At 38.9% G+C, this 24,809-nt stretch overlaps 3 protein-coding genes across 4 annotated transcripts in view; 1 reads left to right on the plus strand and 2 right to left on the minus strand.

Moving 5' to 3' along the window:
• Positions 1-2,140, plus strand: part of LOC144652287 (uncharacterized) — a 72,072-nt gene extending 69,932 nt beyond the window's left edge. Inside the window, exon 3 of the mRNA XM_078512327.1 lies at positions 1,873-2,140. Within this exon, the coding sequence (XP_078368453.1) occupies positions 1,873-1,879 (7 nt within the window). The 3' untranslated portion in view covers positions 1,880-2,140. The remainder of the gene's footprint in view (positions 1-1,872) is intronic.
• The window catches only part of LOC144652231 (uncharacterized), a 137,853-nt gene that overhangs the window by 66,027 nt on the left and 47,017 nt on the right, over positions 1-24,809 (minus strand). Inside the window, exons 14-16 of one of the 2 annotated variants that reach the window (XM_078512245.1) lie at positions 6,703-6,794; positions 6,289-6,362; positions 3,296-4,192 (exon numbers count right to left, since the gene is read on the minus strand). The exons of the other annotated variant lie outside the window; for it this stretch is intronic. Of the exons in view, the coding sequence (XP_078368371.1) occupies positions 4,118-4,192; positions 6,289-6,362; positions 6,703-6,794 (241 nt within the window). The 3' untranslated portion in view covers positions 3,296-4,117. Of the gene's footprint in view, positions 1-3,295; positions 4,193-6,288; positions 6,363-6,702; positions 6,795-24,809 lie in introns of those variants that run through there. 2 annotated transcript variants of the gene reach the window in all.
• LOC144652123 (uncharacterized) lies at positions 10,049-24,487 on the minus strand. Its single transcript, XM_078512151.1, has 8 exons — positions 24,403-24,487; positions 17,549-17,614; positions 14,476-15,700; positions 13,859-13,939; positions 12,993-13,427; positions 12,485-12,613; positions 11,527-11,919; positions 10,049-10,392 (listed from the first exon to the last, which is right to left on the minus strand). Exons 2-8 carry the CDS (start codon positions 17,564-17,566, stop codon positions 10,049-10,051), a joined length of 2,625 nt encoding a protein of 874 aa, XP_078368277.1. The 5' UTR covers positions 17,567-17,614; positions 24,403-24,487.

A 24,809-nucleotide genomic window follows, 5' to 3' on the forward strand; every position in this document is an offset into this window, starting at 1 on the left:
TCTCAAAGTGTGTCAGGCTTTTTCTTAATTCTTACTGGTTATGTTTTTGTAGACTCGTAAAGTTTAAGTATCGATAATTTGCCGACCCTGTTGCGTTCGCGGCCGTCACAAGCGAAATATCCAAAATAAAGGAAATCCCTGACACATTTTTGTTCTTCGATGCTTTGTAAATGTTCTGGCCAAATTTTGTTAGAATCCGCCAAGTCTACATACCCAATTTCATTCAAAGAGAGGGTATTCTCGCGAAAAAAGGATTTCGAGTTTTCGTCATTCGAACATGAAATGATGGCACCCCTACCGTTAACCTGCGATCAGGCTTTCTTTTTTCGCGGCGGAGGGAAGGCGAAAAAAATAACGCCTGATCGCAGGTTACCCTACCGTTCGCAGCGAGCGAAACGATTTTCGCGGGAATTCAAAGGCAATAATAGTGTGACAGTCACGTAGTTTTTCTTGCTGAACTTCAGCGTGCGAGAGAAGTGGAAAGACCAGGAAAATTATATGGGGGAAGAATACAGAAAATGAAATACCAACGGGTAATTCGATTTGTTTGAAGGATCTCCCACCTGCACATTGGCCAACATTCCGCTTTTGTCATCTTCTTCTAAGGTCTCGGCTTTGATTTTTCGCTGTCCAAGGACTTTTTTCTTTTTTGTTAACTTGTTTCACGACCTCAATAAGGTCAATAACGAGAAAAGAAAAGCGATGAACCGAAGAGCGATATCGAGAGTGGGAGAGAAAGTCTAGAGAAGGAAAATCACATGTACCTAAACAAAAATGCTAATGAGGTTGTCGTAACAAGAGCTCCGGGATACCGGATGAGGCTGTTTTGCGCAAAAACGTCGCCAGGAAGTCAACACGCTATGAGGATTATGACACCTAACTGTGTTGTGAACTTTTTTTAAAAAACCTTTTTCGAAATACTTCGCGTGCGTTTATGATTTTAGTTTCATTTTTGGGGAAATGTTAGATTTATAGTTAACTTTTATTTCAGTCCCAATTTTTTTCCACAAAACTAGCCCTCTGAAGGTATTGTGTAGCCTTTCAACCTCTTTCAAAGCCGGATCGGGTTACTAGCAGCCTTAGACAACTGTAGAAACAGAGTACGAGTACAACTTTTGAATTTGCTGAGTTCAGTTACGTTCCCAGAGCCCTCACTCTTCCCACCAGTTGAAAAGAAGACTATCAGTACGAGATTTCTCTGGAACGCGGTAATCGAAAACATAGTACTAGGTTTAAAAGGTCATGCTAGTAAAAAATCTCGTACTCGTTGTCCAATGTTAAGGTCGCTTTCATGGCACATGACAAAAACAATAAATTTCCTTTTTTATTCACATTTTGTACGTCACGTACACAACAACGCTCATGCGATTTTGAGCATGCGCACAAAAACAGTGATTTAAGTAAAATTTAGACAAAGCAAAGTCGTTTCACGGTCAATACTGCAATGAGGGTGGATTTCGTTGCTTAGCAACTATGGGGACGAAAATCGCGGGCTCAGTCAGTCCACGGAGGTAAGTGTCCGTCGTGCTCGCCATCAATCCACCGTACGAAAAAAAAGTTGGTGACTGGTACACGTACCCATAATTCCTAGTGCAGGAAAACATGAAACGCACATTAAAGGTTCTGAAAAATTCAAACATGGCAAATGCAAAATACGTGCCTATTGGCTGTGTAAGAATCGCAAGGTATATTGTAAAATGTACAGCCGATAATTATTTCCTTACTGTTTGTTTGCACTTGTTTACCCCATCGACATGTGCTATGCTATGTTATGACTAGGTTTGAGCACAGAAATTCAGAGACGGAATAGTAACGCATTATTCTTGTACTCAATTCTAAAACAAATCCACACTTTTTTTTTTGTCTTTTCAGGTACTGACGCGAGATCTGCTTATAAATTGTGCAGTGTTTTCCTGTGTTCAGTTCGATTGCAATCTCTTCTCACTTGTCTTATTCTTTGTCATTATTTTCCTTTTTCTTATCTCGCACAACGAGAGTAATCTGCGTGTCGTATTTACTTATGTTCTCGTTATATAAGACCGTATATCATGTACAGTATTACTTCCTCATGTACATGTATTACATACTAATATCTACAAGATATTTTCACTGATAAACAAATAAATTTGAGCAAAACAAAGTAGCATTATCGCCTATTATTATACCAAGTTACCCAAAGCCATGACACTTTGTATATACAGCCTTTTTATACCATAGAAGGAAGTGTCCAGGATCGCCAAAACATCGGTCCTAAAAAAACTAATTCATTTGGTTATGCGATCAATAGTACCCTGCAGATTAGCCTGAACTCCGCTTGAGGGCGAACAGTCTTTTAAAAATACAAGGAAAAAAACACAGTCATAGACTGGTTTTAAAATCTACACGCAAAAATCATCCCTTCCGGATCACTTGTCCCTTAACAATAACCGAAATGGTACAGACAGACCCCCCCCCCCCCCCGTTTCAGTCTTCGTGCAGGAGGCCGTCTCCTCTTTCATTTGCTCACCTATAAATATTATAAAACACTTAAATCGATATAATGACTTTATTTAACGAAGGTAAAACATTACTGATGACCCAGTGGTTTACGTGATAGCCCTTTATAGCAAAAAGAAAAACATAGATTACGAGATGGAAAAAACAGGACAGCGGCTTGTCACTTCAACTACCCTCCTTAGATTCGTTCAGTAAAATCTTTCGCCAGTTATCTTAACTTACTAGACTAAATATTTGAAAAATCCAATTTTTACGGAAGTAATATGACATCGGATTCTCCTATAAACCCTTTGTCGTTGATAAACCGGAAGTTGGTAAAGGTAAATAAAACCGCTGTAAGGAATTAAGAAAAGCTGACGTTTTGAGGGTAAGTCATGCTTCGAAGAAGAGTCAACTTTGATGTGACAAAGGGCCAACCCGGCTCGAAACGTCAGGCTCACGGCGGTTTATTTACCTTTATCAGCTCCAAGTTGATAATCAACGAAGTGTTTCACCTGCCCTGCCAGCGAAGCACAACAGTTTATTTAGGAATTAAAAACCTTTGTTCCAAACAAACCATTTACTTCGTACCATATAAGGACCTACTCAAAACGGGTTCAGAAAGAAACGAGCGCCACAAAGCGTTGGTCTTATATTAAAAAAAAACGAGATAACATAAGCATGTTGGACATCAAATATCGATAACTAAGGTGATATTTAGCCTGCGAATACAACCGCCTCTCATTCGCGTCCCGCAACGAAGAGCGAAACACGAAGAGAGACTCTCTCTTCGTTGCAGGACGCGAATGAGAGGCGGCTGTATTCGCAGGCTAGGTAATATTATGATGGGAGTTTCGAGGGAGTTTCAAGAGTGGCTTTTGTGTGAATTTTTTGAGCCGCTAAAATAACAAAAAAGGTATTTGCACTCAGTTCTTTGAGGTCAGGTATAACGTATGTTTTTATTCAAACTTTTCTTTTCCATTCTGTTGATTGTGGCATTACTTACATCTGCAATCTGTACATTTAAACCTGGTCAGTTCACGAACCCTCTTACTAAAAATATGTCTAGCACCAAGAAAGGAAAACGAGCACTCAATGTTAAAAATAATTGCATTGTATTATACCATTTTAAAATGAAAGACTCTCATGTTTAAATGAAGAAACTAAAGTAATTTGTATTTCTGGTCTGCTCCACAAACTGAGTCTAAATAAGGAAAATGACATAACTTAAATTTAAGTGGTTATACACTTAGCTACATGTAGAGTTTACGGTGCATCTTATTAAGATACAACAGCTAATTCGCAGGCATGCCACTAAAATAAGCAATAGTTTAAAAAAAATCAAAATACAACAATAATAACAGTTTCAATTTAGAACTCTAATAAAAAATGGAAATCTACATACTGATGAAACTTTACGTTTTGATACTACAATACGGAATCAGAGTTTGTTATAGAGCTTATGACTAAACTATTTGAGTTAATAGTGTTCTACTTTATAGTATACATTGATATTTGTTCATGCAACACTACAGTTTGTGGAAAAAAATTTCTAGCATCATTCTAACTCGCTGCTTTTCTTCTATGTCAAACACCAGCGTTTAGTAGTACGCTGTCTTTCCCATGTTAGGTTTTGCTCCAATCAAGACATTCCATCACCTTTGACAGGATTTGTCTGACTTGAAGTAACGTTTGATATTAATCTCTTCGTATCTACCTGAAAAACAATATCACAATGTAAGAGCACACTGATTGGTTGGCTAATCCCACATTGTATTAATATAGTAACATGCAATTGATTAGTATCATTTGTTGTGTTTATTTTTATTCTGTTTCATTGGTAAAGAATTTGTAATTCACAGCGCTATGATATTGATTTGAGTTCCTCCGTACGCGTCAAAATTCAAAATCTTTCTTCAATGAGTCGTGGAAATTCAAAAACTTCAATCTAGCTTTTGCTAGTTTGCACAGTTATGGCAACGGTTACCTTACAGGAAATTCACCTCTAGACGATTTAAATGGAAAGGGAGCCAGATCTAATTTTGTTTTAAGAGGCTGTTTGCGTGTACGAGAATTCGTTTATTGGCATTTCGCGAAATCGTGTGTTAAAGCGTTTTCGTTTTTCTTTTGCTCGAGCTATTCATTTTCTTCGCTGCTTAATACTTTGAAAATCTTTTGTATATAGCCGAGTGAATTTTGTTTGTTTCTTAAACAAGGTTTTCCCTTTGTTACTGTTTATTTAATATTACTTTGGAACCCTGTTAAACGGATTATTACGGACCATAAAATCTTGGTCGGATCAACCGAGTTGCAGTGTTCAAACCATGATACCAGTACGGATACCTAACAAATGATCTCACAACATGTTTAATTTGAAATTCTAACTCCTGTCTCGATCCTGTCAACTCCTCGATCTCCGATCCGTAGAACAATTAAAACAACTTACGCATTTTATTGTAACTGAACACAATTTATGTGCAGCGTAGAAAATAAAAGTTTGGGACTGAACTTTTGTTTGTGCCAAAAGAAAGTAGTTGTATTGACGGGTAGGTTCGCAGTTTCGTCGAGGACCCTCCTTGACCTTTACTTACACTTCTCTTGCTATCTTTGCAAAACAGTTTCAAGACTTTCGTCATGTTCGAAAGCTTCACTTGCTGATTTTCTGGACACTGCGAATTTTTGCGCTTTCTTCCGCTGTTTTAATTCTATATTGTTGTTTTGTACACCAGTTGAGAAAAAAATGCCAAGTATTACAAATTTAACATGACACGTCCTCAATTGTCTCTTTATTTACTTGGTTAAATATTGAAAGGGAAGCAGCTGGGGGGGGGGAGGGAGGGGGAGGGGAAGATAGGGTACATCTTGTTTTCACGATTGTGGTGAATTGAAACGGAAGGTGGTGAAAAGGGTGTTGTTGGCTTTGGAAAAAATGGCATTATTGAAGTAAAAAGCTTCTTTGCTACTCACAAGTAAATCTGCTCTATTTCAATATCTTTGCAATCAGGATGATTTGTTTGTGCATCACAAATCTTAAAAACATGTTGCGTATCACTAAACTGCTGCACAGTAAGAGGAATTTGTCTCTCCGCTTAGCTGTCCCCAAAACTATATAACAATGAAATTATAACAAGCGCGAGTTTCGACGAGCGAGTACAACGAGGAACAGTATGACACCAGAGAGAGCAGTCTGATAGGAGATACTGTCGACCGCCGCCTGGTTAGCTCAGTTGGTAGAGTACCAGACTGCTGTGCGGGAGGTCGTGGGTTCGAACCCCAGACCGGACCAACACTCAGGGTCTTAAAACAACTGAGGAGAATGTGCTGCCTTTGTAATTTCATCTGCAAATGGTTAGACATTCTAGTCTTCTCGGAAAAGGACGATAAACCGTAGGTCCCCTCTCCTGTATCTTCAGTCTTATAACAGGGGACGTTAAAGAACCCACACACTATTCGCAAAGAGTAGGGCACGAAGCTCCCGGTGTTGTGGTCTGGCCTTTACAAAGCGCATTTGAACATATACATATGAAAAAAGCGCTATATAAATACATTATCATTATCATTATCATTACTGTCTACTAAGATAAATGATCAAATGCCCTGCCACGATTGGAAGTATTTGTTTGAACGATTGGCTCTTTACATCAGTTCAGATACGTTACAGCGTACACATTCAGTGTATACCTTTTTTACCACACTTGGTAAATATATGTCTAAAGTAAGTGGGTCAAAGTGAGATGAGTACCAAAATACAAAACCTCGACAAGTTCTTGTACTAAACAATTGCTAAACCTAACCCTTTCCCGTAAAACATACCTTTAAGCTACAGTAGGGGCGTTTCACCCTCAAGCTTGCTTCCTTCCACATCCTCGATTCACCTGATTCACATTCTGTATATAATTTAAAGACAACATTAAGACCACTATTAAGGCCACGTTTGTCCTAATCTCTCGTATAATTCATTCTTCTTATTATGTCCTCACACGGAATAACTGTGGAATAAACCTTAGCCAAAGCACAAGAAGAACGAACAATTTTGTTTCCTTGTGTTTAAGGCTGGGTTTCGTCAACCAGTCGGCGATAAATACAAAAAAAGTTAAATTAATATTGGAGCTCACTTTTCCCCCTTACTCCCCTCTCCTATCATGCACGTGGATCAATTTTCTCTTTTTTCGTATCCTTTTTTGTTGGGTAGCCTACACTCAATTGCCAAATAAAAAACATACTCACTGAGTCTTTCCCATGCATATTTCGTTCCACTCGGGCTGGCATCCACGTCAGCAATTTTTCTTTTTCCCGGTTTATTGAATCTTGATGTAGTTCTAAAAAATTAGTGCGAAAAAAAGGTTGAGATCTTTGTATCTTTATGTTTAGCTTTAATTTATTAATCATAATTCTATGGTAGGTCAGTTCATCAACTATGCTATGTAAATAGCCAATTGGCCTTTTTCCATTGGGTTTCAAATTATTTTGTGTTGATTTGAAATATTTGTTTCACGTACACCATCACACAAGCTTTCAGCTTAAGGTGGCTTAATACACAAGCTTTCAGCTTAAGGTGGCTTAATACAGTTTTGAGAGGGTAAGTGAGCCCAACTTTTAACTCTCTTTAGAAATATTCAGGAATGTTCTTTCTTTCTCTTATTACTGTTTCTTAAAGCGTATAGCCATCATATGCGACATTTGACCAATAAAAATGCTAATAACGATCAATAAAGAGCCAAAATGAATGACCGAGTGCTTAGGAGGGGACTGAGCACTAGATGTTTTAACATTGTTTTTCTCAGAATCTACCCGTATGACCCCACCTCAAAATTTCAGAAATTACAAATTGGCTTTGATTTAACATTCATGCAGGATAAAATAAAAATCTGTAAGAGAGATTTTTCGCAAAATAGAAAAATGTGATATTTTGCCCCTTTAAAAAATAGCTCAAATTCTGTCTTACAGATTTTTATTTTATTTTGCATGAATGTTAAATCAAAGCCAATTTGTAATTTCTGAAATTTTGAGGTGGGGTCATACGGGTAGATTTTGAGAAAAACGCTGTTAAAACAACTAATTCCCAGTCCCCTCCTAAGCACTCGGCCATTCATTTTGGCTCTTTATTGATTGTTTATTAGCATTTTTATTGGTCAAATGTCGCATATGATGGCTATACGCTTTAAGAAACGGTAATAAGAGAAAGAAAGAACATTCCTGAATATTTTTAAAGAGAGTCAAAAGTTGGGCTCACTTACCCCCTCAAAACTGTATTAAGCCACCTTAAAACAAACAAACTAAATACAAATAGGCCGAGTAAAAAAACAAACAAAAAAACAAACAAATGTTTCTCGTCCGGATTTCTATAAAAAAAGAAAGCAGGCGGGCGCATTTTTTTGTTATTTGATATTTTCTCAATGGTCATATTCTCCAGAAGCGAACTTGCAAAATAAATTCTGACCTCTCCAGTACGGACCTAGCCTGCTGATGCTTTGAAGTGTTGGCCTGAGTTCGTATTAACGCAGTAAAAAGCCATGTCTTACAGAATTTTCTTTGTACTTAACTAAGGAGTAACGCCTGTTGGTTTTTGTCCCTTCCAACTTTCCCAAAAACAAATATTAAAAAAGAGAAGCGGCCCCAAAATATTAAGCGGGTGGGGACGAGAAACATTTGTTTTTTTTTTTTCACTTGGCCTAAGGTTGAGCTTTACGTTTACCTTGTTTTAAGAATCCTGCAGATGGAACGTGCTTCCACATCAGCGTTGTTCTTACTCACATCCAGATTAGTCAAAGTGGTGTTGTGTTCTAGAGCCCTGGAGAGAAAATGCGCACCATCTTCACCAATGTCGTTATTACTCACATTCAGATTAGTCAAAGTGGCGTTGTGTTTTAGAGCTCTGGAGAGAAGATACGCACCACCTTCACCAATGTTGTTATTACTCACATCCAGATTAGTCAAAGTGGTGTTGTGTTCTAGAGCGCTGAAGAGAAGATACGCACCACCTTCACCAATGTTGTTATTACTCACATTCAGATTAGTCAAAGTAGCGTTGTGTTCAAGAGCGCTGGAGAGAGAATACGCACCACCTTCACCAATGTTGTTCTGACTCACATTCAGATTAGTCAAAGTGGCGTTGTGTTGCAGAGCACTGGAGAGATAACCCGCACCATCTTCACCAATGTTGTTATTACTGACATTCAGATTAGTCAAAGTAGTGTTGTGTTTTAGAGCCTCGAAGATAGATTTTGCACCACGAGGACCAATACTATTCTCGCTGACATCCAGGCTAGTCAGCATGGTGTTGACTTTAAGTACTTCGGAGAGAGAACGCGCACCATTATCATCAATTTGTTTGCCTCTCAAATCCAAGTAGGTTAAGGTGGTATTGATCTTAAGAGCCCCAATGTCCAAAGCTGGATTAAATGACTCTTAAGTTGCGAGGAAAGAAAAAAAAAACTAATAAAAAATGGTTGAGAACAATTAGGTAATACGTACACTACAGTCAACATCATGTAACATTCCCCATTAGGGAAATACATTCCGCTTATTCGTCACTATTTTTAAAAACAAAGCATAACTGTGACGAAGTGTTAATTACCATATTTATTTTAGATTTTATTTTTCCGTTTTTATAGTCCTTCGTTTTAGCTTTTATTAAATGCTTATGAAGTGTTTTTATTTGATGTTCAATCACCCTAAATGTTCTCAAAAATGCTCCACTACTCGTCATATTTTGAACTCTTCTCGGTGAAAAATGAAAACGCCCTCTCGTTTTGACCTGCTACTAAACAAATCGTATATTATTAAATACCACCTAGGGGGTAAAACGTAGTCTGGAAACAAAGCAATGGCTCTAGGACAACAATTTTAATTTAAAGTCAGTGCTTCTGTATGGCGCTGAGTGTTGGGGATTGGCGAAGAAAAGCGAAGGACAATAGCAACTTGGACACCTTGAACAACAGCTTCAGTAACATGGTTTCATGGAAACTCCAGTCCAACATTTTTCGGTGGCAAGAAATCGTGTTAAATGAAAGTTAAAATTCTTTTCAGCTACTTTTGAAACGTAGAAAAAATATGATTTTGATATCGACAATAAAGGAGACGTCATGGTAATAATTTCTCCGTATGAAAAATGTTTTTTTATTCCCAGCCTCTGATAGCAAGGATAGTAAGGAAGTTACTTTACAAGGGAATATATTTACCTTCCAAAGACAGGGTTTTACTTTCACTTTCACTTTCACTTTCTTTCATTAGAGACCAAGTTTCCTCAGGATCTTTTATCTGAGTATCCTCTGTAGCCAGGATCTCAGCGGCCTGGGTCCGGGTTTCCTCAGCAGTTGGAATCTGAGTTTGGTCAGTAGCCAGGGTCTCCATGTCTTCAGTGGAATTTGTGCAGATTTCTTTGGCAGATTGAGTCTTAGTTTCCTCTTTAGGCCAGGTCGTCCTTTCGCCAATGCCTTGGATGTGGATTTCTCCAGGAGATGGAATCTGAGTTTCTACAGTGGCTTTCTTCTCTATTCCTTCCGCAGTCAGTGGCCAAGTTTCCTGAATAAAGGAAGTGTAAGTACTCCCCGTATCCAGGGTCTCATATTCGTCAGCTGCTTGGAGCTGGGTTTCCTCTCAGGGTCTCGCTTCTGTCGGTAACCTGAGCCTGGGATTCCGCTGACGTTAGGGTTTCACATTCGTCAGCAGCTTGGGTCTTGGTTTCCCTAGCAGATTGCATCACAGTTCCCTGAGTGGTGAGGGTTTCACGTTTGGCAGTTTGCCGAGTCTGGGTTTTCTCGGGTGGTTGTATCTGCGTTTTCTCTGAGGTGATGGTCCTACATTCGTCAGTAGCCTGGGTCTGGGTTTCCACAGAAGATTGGATCAAAGTACCCTCAGTAGTCAGGATCGTAATTCCTTCAGAAGCGCTAGCCATTGGTGAGCCATCAGTGTTTTCTAACGAATTTGCAACAGAAAAGAGAGTGTTTTTTGCGTTGGATGAATGCACAGACATATATCTGAGCAGCATTGAAAATTGGGGTGTCAAGTTTGCCTAAACGTTCTCTGTCTTTGAACTACTGTAATTTCCTTTCTTTCATCGCCATTGAAACAAAATAAATTACACTGTTGTCCTCTTCATTGACCAGACGGCCTTAAAAGTGCGACCTATGACTATGGCACGTTTTGCAATTGGTTTGATACCAGCTTAGTCATGCCTCAGGGCTCTCGACTCAATGCAAGGAATGTTGGGCTCTTTCGAAACAAGAGAGAACTCCTGTTTGAGATAATCATTACAACCTGGTCGCTTCGAGTGGGACAAATTTTGACAAAACGGACAAAACTTCGAAGGCGCCGTTATCCTGCCGATCTGATTAATGTTGTATTTAATTTTCCCTGAGAAAAATAAATTTTCATTTTGTAACACGGATTTACCAATTGTTCAATTACAATTTTCTGTGGTCGCAGGTCAACATCACCAAAAGAGAATAAATATGAAAAGGGATTTAATCAATTGTGTTTTAATATATTGGATGTTTTTATGATGATAAAGGCAAAGAGCCAGTTAGTTGGGGCGACACAAAGTTAAACAAGAAATCCAGTCGGCGTGATGGGAGTTTGTAAAGATGGCGTATCTGGGAAATTAATCTTTTCGTACTAGTTGCAGAACCATTTGAAATCGCGTGGTTTCAAATTTAATGAAAATGGTAGAAAGAAAAGATAAAAAACTAGGCCAACAACCCAAACGTGATATTTAAAATGTCACACCAAGGGTCCGCCAAAGCAAAAACTGATTCTGGGATTATCAGTTTGGTCAACTTCAGGTGATTGCTTCCGGCCTTCCGACTGCACTTTTATTGTCTTGTAAGCGACCAATTGAAAAAAAAAAAAACACTTTATTATTATCCCAGAGTTCGTCCCGGCGACGAAGAGCCCAAGCCAGAAGAGCAGACGGAGTCTGGGCTCGCGATTGAAACCTTGTCCGCAAATGGGACCTGCGCCGAAGGCTTTACCTCAAAAGCTAGTTTGGAGTAAAGAAAAAAGTATAAACATACTGGTCTCGTAACCATAAAAATGTTATTTTCAGCTTACGTGGCTTGTTTGAGAGAAACTCTTTGCACGCCAAGTAATTTTCTTCTAGAATAGTCGTTGCTAAATTTACAGATTCCACTTGAAATCTCCTCTTAATATCTTCTGTCACGAGGCGTTTCTCAGCTATTGCATCAAGGCGACCAGAGCGATAATCTTCCCAAAGTCGTTCAAGACTTTCCAGGTTGTGGCACTTCACTGCAATTCTTAAACTATTCTCGCTTCCTTCTCTTCGTGTTGTTTCATGGATTATTTTTAGATGCTGAATGTACTCAGGTAATTCCTCATCATCAGTTGTTTCTTCTTCCAAAATGTCTCCAGACATCAGTTTTGGTCCTTCGTCATCTTCTTCTTCTGCACCACTTCCTCCTTGTGTGTTTGTTAGGTTGCGTCCGTCTACGAATTTTTCGACGAGCAAGGTAATGAAACAAAAGAAACAAACTAAAGTTACTGCTGTAGTTTTTCACTTCGGGACTTCAAAGTCATTGTGTCACTGCATGTATTATCAATACAAGTAGGGCCGGCTAATGATCACAGTTTATCCCATCAATTTATTCATGGAACGACATCTAGTTGCATACAAAAGCTAAGTTGCTAACCCGATTTTGATTTCAACGGTTTCTCATTGCTGTTTATTTTTTTTACCATTGTCGCAGTGGCACATGCTGTATATCTATGTGTGTTATGTTTGTAACTCCTAACTTTGACAATTGTGGGTATATGGACACGATCGTGCAATTGCCTCGTTTCGGTTTTGATTCGTTTATAATGTGTTACTAATTTGTTGCAAAAACAATTTTAAACATTCTCTAGCTTTCTTCTTTTTCTCATCTTTCAATTTTCCTCGAGAACTGGAGCATTAATAACATCTGCAGTCAGTATTAACCGGTGACTTAACGTATTCTTCAACCATAATCTCTTTATAGTATTTTTTTAGTAACTGTGAAACGTTGTCACTAACAATTTACTGCAAGCTGGACAGTCATCGGATCAGGTTCTTCAGTGGCCTGGGTCTGAGTTTCATCAGCAGCTTGAGACTGGTCTTGGGGCAACAATTCATCATCCGTTACTGTTGAGTCATGATTTATTCCTAAATAATTTGGGAGAAAATAATTAACGCAACTGCTTTAATTGTTTAATGTTAGCAATTGCATTTGTCCAATTTACTTCCTTTGTTTTCATTTAGTTTTTTTTTTCGAACGCATAACCAGTAATACAACACTAAAAACTATTAACAATGGGCTATACAGTTCCAATGCCTTGAACTCAATTTATCTATCGGTGACTTGGTTTTGGTTATTAGACAAGCGCTTGTCGTGTTATGACTTAATGTGTCTAGCATAATTTTAAATTTGGAGTAGCCTAACATTGAATTAATTGTGAGCTCTTAGTTGCTGATAACTTTTAAGAACTAAAATACCAAATCTATTCAGGAAACAAATGCCTAAAGCTATTAATTAGCTACTCACTTGAAATATCCATTAGGAACAGTTTGCAAGCCAAGTAGTCTTCTTCCAAGATAATTGTTTTCAACTTTACGGATTCCACATCAAACCTCCTCTTAATATCATCTGTTAAAAGACATTCCTCGGCAACGGCATTTAGGTGACCAGAAGTGTAGTCTTTCCACAGGCGCTCAAGAATGTCCAAGGTGCTGCACTCGACTATTATCCGTAAACTCCCTTCGCGTGCCTCTCTTACAATTAAGTCGAGAACTCCTTTCAAATAGTAATGGAGGCAGAGAGGAATGTTGTCAGACGGAATTTGTGCTGCAGTTGTTTCAAGAAAACATTTTGCCATCTCAGACATTATAATTCGCTTGGCTTCTTCTTGTTGCATTGGATCTCTGCTTTTCATCATTTGAAAGGTAACGGTGTTTATTTTGATTTCCATGGGCACAGTACCTTAAAGAAAATCAAAGCATCAAAATTTGCTCTGGAATTTATAGACAGGAAGAAAATCCTTTATTTGCACGAACCTAAAACTGCTTGAAATTCAACGAATATCTTCAGTTGTGAGTAAATTTTACAAGTTACATTTGAATTTATAGTGTGCTAATGTTGCAATGACGGTTAAAATTTTAAAAAATTGTAAAAACTGTCAAAATTTCGAAAGAAAACAAAAGGGGGCTATAACGAAAAGCTACATGTGTAGTACGGGCGTACAAGAAATTTTGAAGTTAACTAATTTATTGCATGAATAGAAATCAAATATTTTATTTTTTCAGTTTCCTAATAATTTCAATTGGTCTTTTAAAATCTCAAAATATTCCCCAAATGCTGCAAGTGAGTAGAAGAGATGTTTATACTAACCGTGTGCTCAGAAGGTACTGTACCTGAAGAGTAGTGAGTCAAAACATTTATTCCCTGAGTCGGTATTGTTCTTCCTATCGATCTCTGACAAGCTGCAGAAGAATCTACCAAAATAAAACATGACAGCATACCTTAAAGTGTCAAAACATTCCCTTTTTATCCACCTTTGACAAGTAAGGCTAAGGACTAGAAAAAAAATTCAAAAACAGGAATCTAGGACGTCTCTGCACATATATTCGGACATCAGATGTACAAGATAAATGGTACCCGTACCTTGGTCAGGCGAATAAATAAGGAACTAAACGTGACTGGATCACAATTTTTAAGGTCCTGTTATGTGTAAGCTTGTCGTACTGATCTTTTTTTCAAAATCATGCCATAGCTTGTATAAATATACTACTGATTGTATGGTGATAATTCAACGATGATGCAATCAAACTTTCTGCGCCAAGGTGGTCTCTTACGAGAGCTATCCAATAAAAAGAACTAGATGAGAGTACTCCGAGCTCTGTAAGAAGTAGGGCTCTGGAAAGAGATTGCTCACATCAAGACAAGAAGCGATAAAAAGTAGAAACAAATATAGCTAGTGGATAGCCCTTCTACAAAACGAAAACAACTTCGACTGAATAAAATATCATACCATGAGCCATGCTGACCATCTTATCAATGAGAGATTTAGTTTGCCTCTCCCAACTATACTCTTCCTCGTACAACATACGCAGTAATTGAGACTCCTGAAGTCGCTTTCTTCTGTCTTTGCCTGAGATGTGCTTGATTGATTTGGACCACACTTCGGCTTCAACAGAATCAACCACAAATAAAGAACCAAATGACACTTTACTTAGAGCTTCTCCAAATCCGGAGTTTCCACTAACAAGGATGGGTAGACCAGCTGATAAGGCTTCAAGACCTGTCAAACCAAATGCCTCTGTTCTCGAAGGCATTAAAGCAAGGTCGACTTCGCAAAGCAAGTTTTTTAAACTTTCCCGGCTTTGTAAAAAGCTTCGTACAGTTAGACGTTGAGCAGGGATGCCACACTCGAGCAAACGGTTTTTTACCTCGTCTTGCTTTCCATTTGGTGCACCGACGAAAACAAGATGGGTGTCATCTAACATTGAAACAGCTTTGGCTGCAATGTCAAACCCTTTCAATTCAAAATCTTCTTTATCTCCACGCCCAAAAACAAGGACTTTGAATTTTTTCCTTTCATCATCAACCTGCTTGACGTCAGAAAACTCAGCAAAAAGTCCAGGAGTAAATTCAAAGACCATTTGATCTTTCTTACACCCGCGAAGATAAGAGCGAAAAGCTTCACTCAATTTGGATCCAACTGTTACCACAAAGTCAGCCATTTCACAAAGTTCGACTTCCGTTTCATGCTTCTTCTCATTAACTGAAACTGGTTTCGAATATGTCTTATACATTCCAAGCTCCTCAGGGGCTGTATGAACAACTTGAACCCATTTACAGTTGTGAGACTCCCTTACTACTTGTGCTTGATGTCCGAGCTTGACACCATGACCAACAACTACGTCAATTTGTAAATGATCTGGTGGGAAGTTAAGCCATTCAAGCTCATCCAAACCAGGGCGTCTTTTTGCCTTGACAAGATCAATCTCATGAGTACGAGCTGCTTTTATGTCCTCATCATTGCATTGTGGGACAAAGATAGTGACATGTACATCAGGGTCTTTTGCCACGTTTATGGCCAACTCTCTGTTTACAGTGGAAAGTCCTCCTTTACTTGATCCCCATTCTGAAGCTAGGAAAGTAACTCTTAATTTTCTAGACGATGTGTCAGGACCACTACTCTCTTGATGTTCTTCTACACTGGACATAAGAAAACAGCGCAAGGAATCTGATTCCTGAAAGAAATTATGCAAACTTGTAACATCCAAACAACGTTACGGTCTCGTTTGCTAATGGACGTTAACAATTCAAATAACTGTATAACAAAGATAAGATCCTGATGGCATGAGCTCTTATCGGAGTATACCTAGCATATGTAACTGTACATGCAATATGTGATTAACATGTGTTCAAGGGTACAAACACCTAACGAGTTATCAACAGTTACTGTAAAAGATAAGCGTTTTAAATGTTACTTTCACGAGGACTTCCAGGAGAATTTGACTAAAGAGCGCAAGAAAAAACTTGTTGATCGTTGCTCAAAGGTGTACCCGAAAGCACCTCTAGCTTTTTAAATGCCCTCGAGCAATTTACCAAGTACATCCATAGTTCGATAGACCAACAGCTCGAAGCGTAAGCGAGAATCAACGTTTAATCACCAAATTAAACCAAAATTCTCTTGATGAGGCTCCGTTTTCACTGTCTATGTCGATGTTCGTGAGGCTAGTTTACACTGATAGTAAAGTCGGGAAGAGCTTCACTGTCGTTCTTTATTTTCAAAATTAAAAAGGTTATTTTTGCTCATTAAGCGAACAAAACAATTCTACTAAATGGTGATAAAGTTTGCACATTCACTGGCTGTGTTAACGCTTTTTAGTGTAGTGTTTACACTACACTCATGCATTCACTTGAGAAGGGAAAGCGAACGCTACGCTAGGTGTTAGATAATGCACAGTCAAGTGGAACAAGTACGTAGACATGAATATGCAAATTAGACGGGAACGGGCTTGTGATTATGACCTGTTATCCACGAATGTTCTTAAGCAATGGGTTAAAAAATTCTCGCGCCTGCCAAGCGTCGAATAACTTTTTTTAGGTATAACTTCTTCGGCCATCTTCAAGATGAAATATGAACCAGAAAACACTCAAATGTTTGCAGGTGAAGTTTTCGCGGGATGTTATATTTTCAGTTAAGTGTTTTTAAACACTAAACTAAAACTACACTCATGCGGTAGATTGTTTGTTGGGTGAAAATACCTACGGAGATAACGCTAGCACTGAAGTGGAAGAAGCATTCCGTTCATTTCAAAAGATCGGCTTTCAAATAGCTTGCGTTGCAGCCGGACGCGTGTCACCAAATCTACTTTCAAAAGGTCGTATGTAATTATATGCAAGATTTATATCCTTTCCTTTCCAGGTATGAATTTCAAGAATTTCTTGTTTTTTGCGTGAACTAATGAACGGTTATATAGGTTTGGCTCCGTCAGTTGTAAGAGCTTAAGGGCCGAAAATTTCCAAGTCCACTTTGACTGGTTTGTCGACTATTGTTATTCAATTGCAGAGAAATAGTTATTGATTGTATTGGCCATCATTTCGATTTTCATTAAGATTTCTTGTTCGTGACATTGCCGTTGCTTTTGGAATTTCGAACGGTCTGCAGTTAGCATTAGTTATAAGCGATTAAATGGTTAGAGGAGGGAAAAAAGCGAAGAATTCCCATATCATTGTGATTATAACGAAAATTAAACTGAGATCACTACATTGCGAAATAAATCGCGATCGTGTTCAGTCAAGGGATGACAATGTTGTGTTGTGTTTATGGTCTAAACAGTAAACGCTTCGGCTTAATAGGTGTCAATCTTAGTTGCTACATGTATTTCAAACACTACACACTCCGATTGGAGCACTCGTTTGATATCTTAGTAAACGTCTTCATTGGGCCTCTTTCAACTTGAAGGTAGCAATAAAATAGCTTCTGTAATACCCGAACTAAGAGATCTAGCGAATTCTTTAGTGATTGCATGGGTTGACCCACACCATCATGAGTCCAATGTCTAATTCTTAAAATGGTTAACAATAAATACCTTTGTTTGCGAGGACATCACTGGAAGCGTTGAATTTGGTTTGATCCTTTGCAGGTCATACAGTTACTAAAATCATAAAAAAATATTTATTACAAATCCATGTTTAACTAATTTCAGGCCGGTACACACCGGTACACACCAAGGGGACTTGTCGCAGGGACCGATCGCGGCTTTGTTTTTTAGTTCCTGCGACTATTTCCACGATTTCAAACCAGTTTGAATTCGTGGGATAGTTCCCGAAACTAAAATTCGATCGCTTCGACTAGATTTTTTGACGAAAATGTGTAGTTCACACGAAGGGACCTGGTCCTCGGGACGACCCTCGGGACTAGTCACAGAGACTAGTGTAAAACAATAAAAATGCATGCAAGATAAATATTCTCTTTAGATACTTATTCGTGTGTTCAATTGAGTAAAAAGTACTTTTAAAAGTACTCTGTTAATAGTTAGGTGTTGGATCATTAAAAATATAATATTGAAATATTTTAGGAATTATGGACATAAAAACTGTGCGACTTGCTTTCTAGACTTGACTGGTCAATTGTTGTATTCTTGTAACCTTGTCATTGTACAAACAGATGTAACGTTTCCAAGAAACCAGTTTTTCCACGAAATATGTATTAATTACAAAAATATTTATTGCATAGGCAAATGAACATTGTAACTTAGTTGTTTTTAATTGTACACCTTAAATATAACTTATAAACTATCTTTCTCGATCGAATTGGGCTTAAACATAACTACATTTACTTTGGCATCATTGCTGTTTTTAAAGTGTATTTTCTATTCCAGCTGTGTTACCTACGAAAGTTGTTGTGTACACACGGGTGTCGATGAAAACAATAAGATAAAATTCAGGAACTACTTTTTGTGACCGCACCCTTTTGAAAATAGTCTCGCGGGATTCTATTTAACAATTAGATTATGAGCTCGAGATTTCTATCGTGTGATAGTTGATGAGGGCGAAGGCCGAATCAACTATCACACATAGAAATCGAGAGCGAATAATCTAATTGTTTTAGTATAAATCTACTAGACGTTCAAAATTTAACAACAAGACAGGCTCTCGTTTTTATTGAATAATGATATAAATAAGTCACACAACACGCGGATAATTGACAACTTCACCACATTGCATTGGCTTCTGTGTGCGCGTTTGCATTTCATTCACGATTTATTGAAACCGTTCTATGCCCGAAACTGAAGGAAAAGCCAAGTTTTTATTGTAAAATGACGATTGAAAGATGTACTGACGTACAAGGGCCCTTGGAAGTCAAGTTTTTTTAAAATTCAAAAACCTAAAAGATTTAAAAAAGTTAAGCGAGTTGTTCGCAAGGAAAAAAACACATTGTACTGTTTAGCTTCTGTGTGCGCCTTTGCATTTCATTCACGATTTATTTAAACCGCAACCTTGAATTCGCTTTCAATTTTGTTGTTTTATTTAAGTCTTATTGATGCATAAAAAACTTGCAGGTCGAATCTGTTGAGCCTTTCTTTTACTGCTCCTCGATGGGACGATGAAACTGTGTTAGTTTGCAAAGACATAATTTTAAACTTTATTTCCACAAAATGTCTCGGTGAAACGCATCTCTGAATGTTATAAAATTATAGATTTGCCCGCTTTTAAAAGCGTAAATGAATATTAATTGCTTTTCTTACCGTGTAAAATCTTCATTACATATTTCGGTACAGTCTTTATCTTCTCCAACATCGCCTGGAATAGTGAATAATCCAAGTCCTTCTTTACGGTCAATTTAAAAGCGAAAAAGCGGCAACCATTCTGTTGACAACCGCACGCTGTTTCGCTACTCACCTTCTACAACAGAATAGATAGTGAGTAGCGTAGCCAATCAGAGAACAGCATTCGTGATAGAACGCTAGTAGATTTATACTAATACACACTAGTAAAATTCTGTCTAATTTTTCTGTCAAACTTTACTTGTTTTACTGACTTCTCGGATGTTTTTAGTGGTAATGTTTAATTTACCTTGTATTTCGTTCACACTTCGCACAAAGGTGCAAAACCAAAGCAGTGATGCCTCATGAGATATGTTTGCGCCCCGTCCACGTACGTTTAATGATATGGATAGTTTTTACTTTAAAGTTACGCCCACGAAGCTTGCAACCAATTGCCTGTGAGACCTATGTCGTCCTAGAATTTTAACCACAACCTTTATTGTAAACCTTAGTATTACTCTTGACTTTTATCCTGTAAATATCTTGTCTGTAAACTTTATAAAAATAAAAAAAAAATAAATATATGTTTATAGTGGTCATGCACTTAGCTTCATATCTCTTCGAGATAGCTTTATCATGCTCGCGCGATCTTATTTGGGCCAAACGTGCCTTTCGTTGTACTAAAATTTAGGAAAGAATTCATATCTTACGCCCGGGGGGGGGGGGGGGGCGGGCACTCAAAAAATTTTAATACGGGGAGGCTCCGCCCCAAGCTCCTACCCCTTACCCTTTTATATACCATTTTCACAGACATTGTACCCCTTTCGTATACCTTTTACCGAAAAAAGGTACCACTTTCATATACCTAAAAGACATGGCATAGACTTAGAACAAAACGTTTTCTTGTCATTTTCATGTTGCGCTTTATAAATTAAAATAATACGGCCATAAAGTGCGTCTGTTCGGAATATTTTAATTCAAGGCCCTTTTAAAAACCTAAATGACGGATTTACATACCCTTTCATATACCTAAACTTGTGAAATCCCTACCCTTTTATATACCTGAAGCCTTAAAAAGGTACCCCTTTCGGGCGGAGCCTCCCCGTAAAGGCCATTATATGGAGTACCCCCCCGGGATCTTACGAAGAAACTTTTTCGAAGGTTCGTGGCCAAGGTGGTGTGCGACGCACCCGCACTTGGATATCGAACGTACCGTATTTTCTCGATTAAACGCCGGACCCCGATTAAACGCCGGCTTCAAATAAACGCCGGGTCTCTGAGGCCAAGTTTTAAATAAACGCCCCCGGCGTTTATTCGGGGTCCCGGCGTTTAATCGAGGTCCCGGCGTTTATTTGAGTCGATCCAATAAGTGAAGATATTCACTAGAAAGGCACTGATATGACACGTACTATATGGTATACGGCTTTTGTTATTTTAATAAATGCTTAACGAATAAGTCTGGCGTAACATTAACTGCGGTTTATGACGTACAACAACACAAAATTGAAAATATAGTAATGTTAGTCAATGTTCCGGCATGCTCTTTTTGTTATGACTGACGCACTCTCTTTCTTTTGTTGTAGTGCTCGCTGTCGCTAAAATCGCGAGGATCCCTCCAGCGTTTGTTTATCAGTTGTTTTAGCCTTGTCAAAAATTGTGCTTTCTGGGTGGAAATCGCGCATTGAACAGTAATAGGGACTTCAAGGCCGCCTTGTTCCAAGTTGCTAGCTCTGTAGGTTTCCTGCCTCACTTTAGCCGAAACATTCCCTCCATGTTTTACGAAGTAGCAAAGGGTGGATGAGAGCTCGATAGGGATGTGTCCGACATTAATCTTGTCGTTGTCAGGGCCATGCTCACGGTACACAGCCATCGCACAAGGGTCGTACTTGTTATTTTCTTCATGACATACGATAAGACCTTCTCCAATCGCAATATCGTTCCAGTGTTTTTCGGTAACGTGGTACCCTCGCACACAGCAATCAAATTCAAATGTTTCCTTGGTTCCTTGATTTGCCATACGTATAATAGCGTTACAATATGAAGTATAAAGACAAAATATCTGAAATACCACTGACCAAGTTAGCAAGGAAAGTAGATCCTTGGGTTACTACGTGACTTCGAAAGCGCTATACCCTGCAGGACATTACCATTTTAGAACTTGATCTGTCATTTAACATGCGTAGCACTGGCATAGAATTACAGTGTACCAGCAATTCGATTTCGTTCAATCATTCTAAAGATCATGAACAACGAAGGTATCAACAATTCCACTGAATCCTCCAGTGGATCCAGTCAAGAAAATGATCATTTGCATGTGCAGAGTGGTGAAGCAAGTGGAAAGGGAAAGAAACGACACAGCTACAGTATAAGCACGAAACTCGAAGCGATTGCTTACGCAGAAAGTCATGGCAAGGAAGCCGCTGCACGAACATTTCGTGTTGACGCAAGGAGAATCCGAGAATGGTTCCGGAAGAAAGCGGAGCTTGAGACTTCAGCGAACCCAAGGAAAAGACTTCACGGCGGTGGTAGAAAGCCTCTTTCGACTGAGCTTGAGGATAGAGTGCTCGAGTGGATCCATGATATGAGAGCACGTGGTCAGCGCGTTTCCAGGCGGGCAATAAGCAAGAAAGGAGAGATCATTTGGCGTGAACTCAAGTCATCGAACGAAACAGATGTCCCCGCTGATTCTGACGACAACGAGGAAATATCCCAACAAGACTTTAAAGCAAGTAATGGCTGGGTAGTTCGCTTTATGAACAGGCATGGATTATCTTTGCGTAAACGTACCTCCCTTGCACAGCATGATCCCGGCAACCTTATTGATCGCGTGATAAGTTTCATTCTTAATGTGAGGCGCAAGTTTCACACAAAGCAGTATGCAATGTCAAATGTAATCGCCATGGATGAAACACCGATCTGGCTAGATATGCCAAGTGCTACTACAGTGAACGAGGCTGGAGCATCGAGTGTAACTATAAGGTCAACTGGACATGAGAAAGACAGAGTAACTGTTTGCTTAGCAGCCAAGGCAAATGGACACAAACTTAAACCATTTATTGTTTTCAAGGGTGGAAAACGAGATGTGAAGAGAATGAACGAAGACAGGCAATTAGTCGGAAAGTGTGTTATTCGCACCTCAGCCAATGGCTGGATGAACGAGAGCCTGACGGAAGAATGGATTCAGTACGTTGTCGGCCGCCTATCGTTTGCTCCGAGGCTTCTTGTGTGGGACACATACAAATGCCACATGACAAATGGAGTCAAACAAGCCCTACGACAGGCAAACGTCGATGCAGCGTTGGTTCCTGGTGGATGCACGAAATATATCCAGGCTCCCGACGTGTCCTGGAACAAGCCATTTAAGAATCTGTGCCAAATAGCTTACGATGACTGGATGGCAGAAACCGAGCACGAATTTACTCCAGCGGGTCGCATTAAGGCACCTTCAAGGCGCAGCTGCGTTGAGAGAATATTAGCGGCCTGGGAAGGCCTCTCAAGTGACGTCATCAAGAAGAGTTTTGAAGTTTGTGCGATCTCGCTACCCATTCACGGATCGGAAGATGAGAAAATCCACTGTTTTCAGGAAGAAGGCCCACTAAGTAATGGGAGGGAGGAGTTTACTGAAAGGGCCGCGGCATTTTTCGATGCGCTAGGACAAGGTGCTCCCGCAGATGAAAACGACCCTTTCGCGGATCTAGTGCCAGACATTTTTGAAGAAGAACGTAATGAGATTGTTGTCTATGAAGATTAGCCGATTAGAACACAAACATTATTGCGAATGTTTAGATGATACAAACGTTAAGGACGTTGGTAACATTGCTATTTATAAACTTTAAATGTTCTGTTCTGTTTGCACAAAACTGATTACAATATACACGGGCCGTATGTAATGCCGTATGTATGAGAAAAACGGACATAATTTGAGGTCGGGTCCAAGGGATACAACGTCCCGCCACGACAAACTGTTCATGGGTCTCGAAGAATGTGAAAAAATAAATCAACTTAAAAATGATTGAAAATTTTACTTCATAAATAAACGCCGGACCCCGATTAAACGCCGGCTTCAAATAAACGCCGGGTCTCTGAGGCCGAGTTTTAAATAAACGCCCCCGGCGTTTATTTGAGAAAATACGGTACTGCGTATGAACTTAACTTGACAGCTGATTGACAGCACAGGTTTGGCGCCTTTATAAGCGCGCGAGCAAGATCTATCGTAGGAGAGATGTAAAAGTTGTTGACCTGAGTAGTTTACGCTACGATGATCTAATAAAAGCAAGTTGTCAGAAGTTTCAGTTGTTTTCGAGTGTTGAAGTTGTTGGATGCTAGTCCCCGTCAATTCCTGCCACTTCAACACTAGTCGTTTTGTGTGTGCCGACCTTAATAGTGACTCCAACCAGTTTAATACCGTACCGACAACGAAAATTTGTTAATAGTCCAAGATTTTATTTTTTAATTTTAATTTTTTGTTATTTTATTTTAGTCTACGCACGTGCATATGTGCGTATATTGTAGCTATGCCCCTGACTCTGTGAGGTTGTTTTGCTTTAAAAACACTCGGTTAAGTTGTAATGTTATGATGACTGGTACTGTGTATTTGATTTTGCAAGCCGTTGTCAGATTATGTGTTCGAAGTTTTTTTTATCTGCAGTAATGGGCACATAGCAAAGTTGTCATTTTATATAGTTGGAAGGCAGTCAATTCATCTTGCATGGGACATGTTTTATAGAGAGCTTGTTGTTTCCTTCCATGGTTAGGGTTTGCTGACCTGATGGCGGCAAAAAGGGAATAAGGGGGACCTTTCAATGTAAGCGCGACTATAATTAAGAATAAAAAATAAGTGTTGGTGAGAGTATGTTTAATATGCTACTTGTTTAAATGTGCACCAAAGAAGATGAACTGGAATTTTTTCGACGTAGTGTTCTAGCTATAGTGAAGCCAGTGAGCTGAAGAATGCTCGAGCAGCCAAGTTTATTCACCATACCATCATCATTCTATGTTCCGCGTTCTTTCCAAGTTTTCTTTCTAGAACTAACACTCATTAGGAAATAAATGGGATATTTCCAGCACACAAATTACCGTAGAATTAATTCTCAAGAGTGTCAATAAGTACACGTACTAAAGCTGTGGACATGTTTAGGAGAAAAAAAACAGTCCTTGGAAACATTGACTCTAAATACCTTTCTTTCGAGGACATTACTGGACATTCTGGATCCATGAGGTTCCCTCACGGTCGAGCAGTCACTAAAATGATAAACACAATTTATTTCAAACTATATGTGAAGATTTTTAAGTATTAAACCTGAAAGTGCCTTCAACCTGCGGAAAAACGAAGTTTTTTATTGACGCGAAGATTTCAGCTTCGAGCTCATGGGGTCGTATAAAAGTAAACTTAAAAAGAAAATAAATGACATAAAAAACTAAACAAAGAGAACAACATCGGCAAGCTTTCCTTGTTAATTTTCTGTTTTAGCAAAAAACAGTTTGTTGCTGAAGTGACATATTTATTCGGCTGTGAATTACGCTGACTACACTGCCACGCCATTTCAATCCATTAAACAAAGACTCTGCCTTAAAAAAATGCGAC

The sequence above is a fragment of the Oculina patagonica genome, chromosome 4 (assembly GCF_052425735.1).
Source record: "Oculina patagonica isolate OP01 chromosome 4, crgOcupat, whole genome shotgun sequence".
Taxonomy (NCBI): domain Eukaryota; kingdom Metazoa; phylum Cnidaria; class Anthozoa; order Scleractinia; family Oculinidae; genus Oculina; species Oculina patagonica.

Coding starts and splice junctions, on each gene's coding strand:
- LOC144652123 (XM_078512151.1), bottom strand. Junction 12,614..12,992: donor GTTCCTAATGGATATTTCAA/GTGAGTAGCTAA, acceptor CAAATTATTTAG/GAATAAATCATGACTCAACA. Junction 11,920..12,484: donor TGTCCAGCTTGCAGTAAATT/GTTAGTGACAAC, acceptor AAAAATTCGTAG/ACGGACGCAACCTAACAAAC.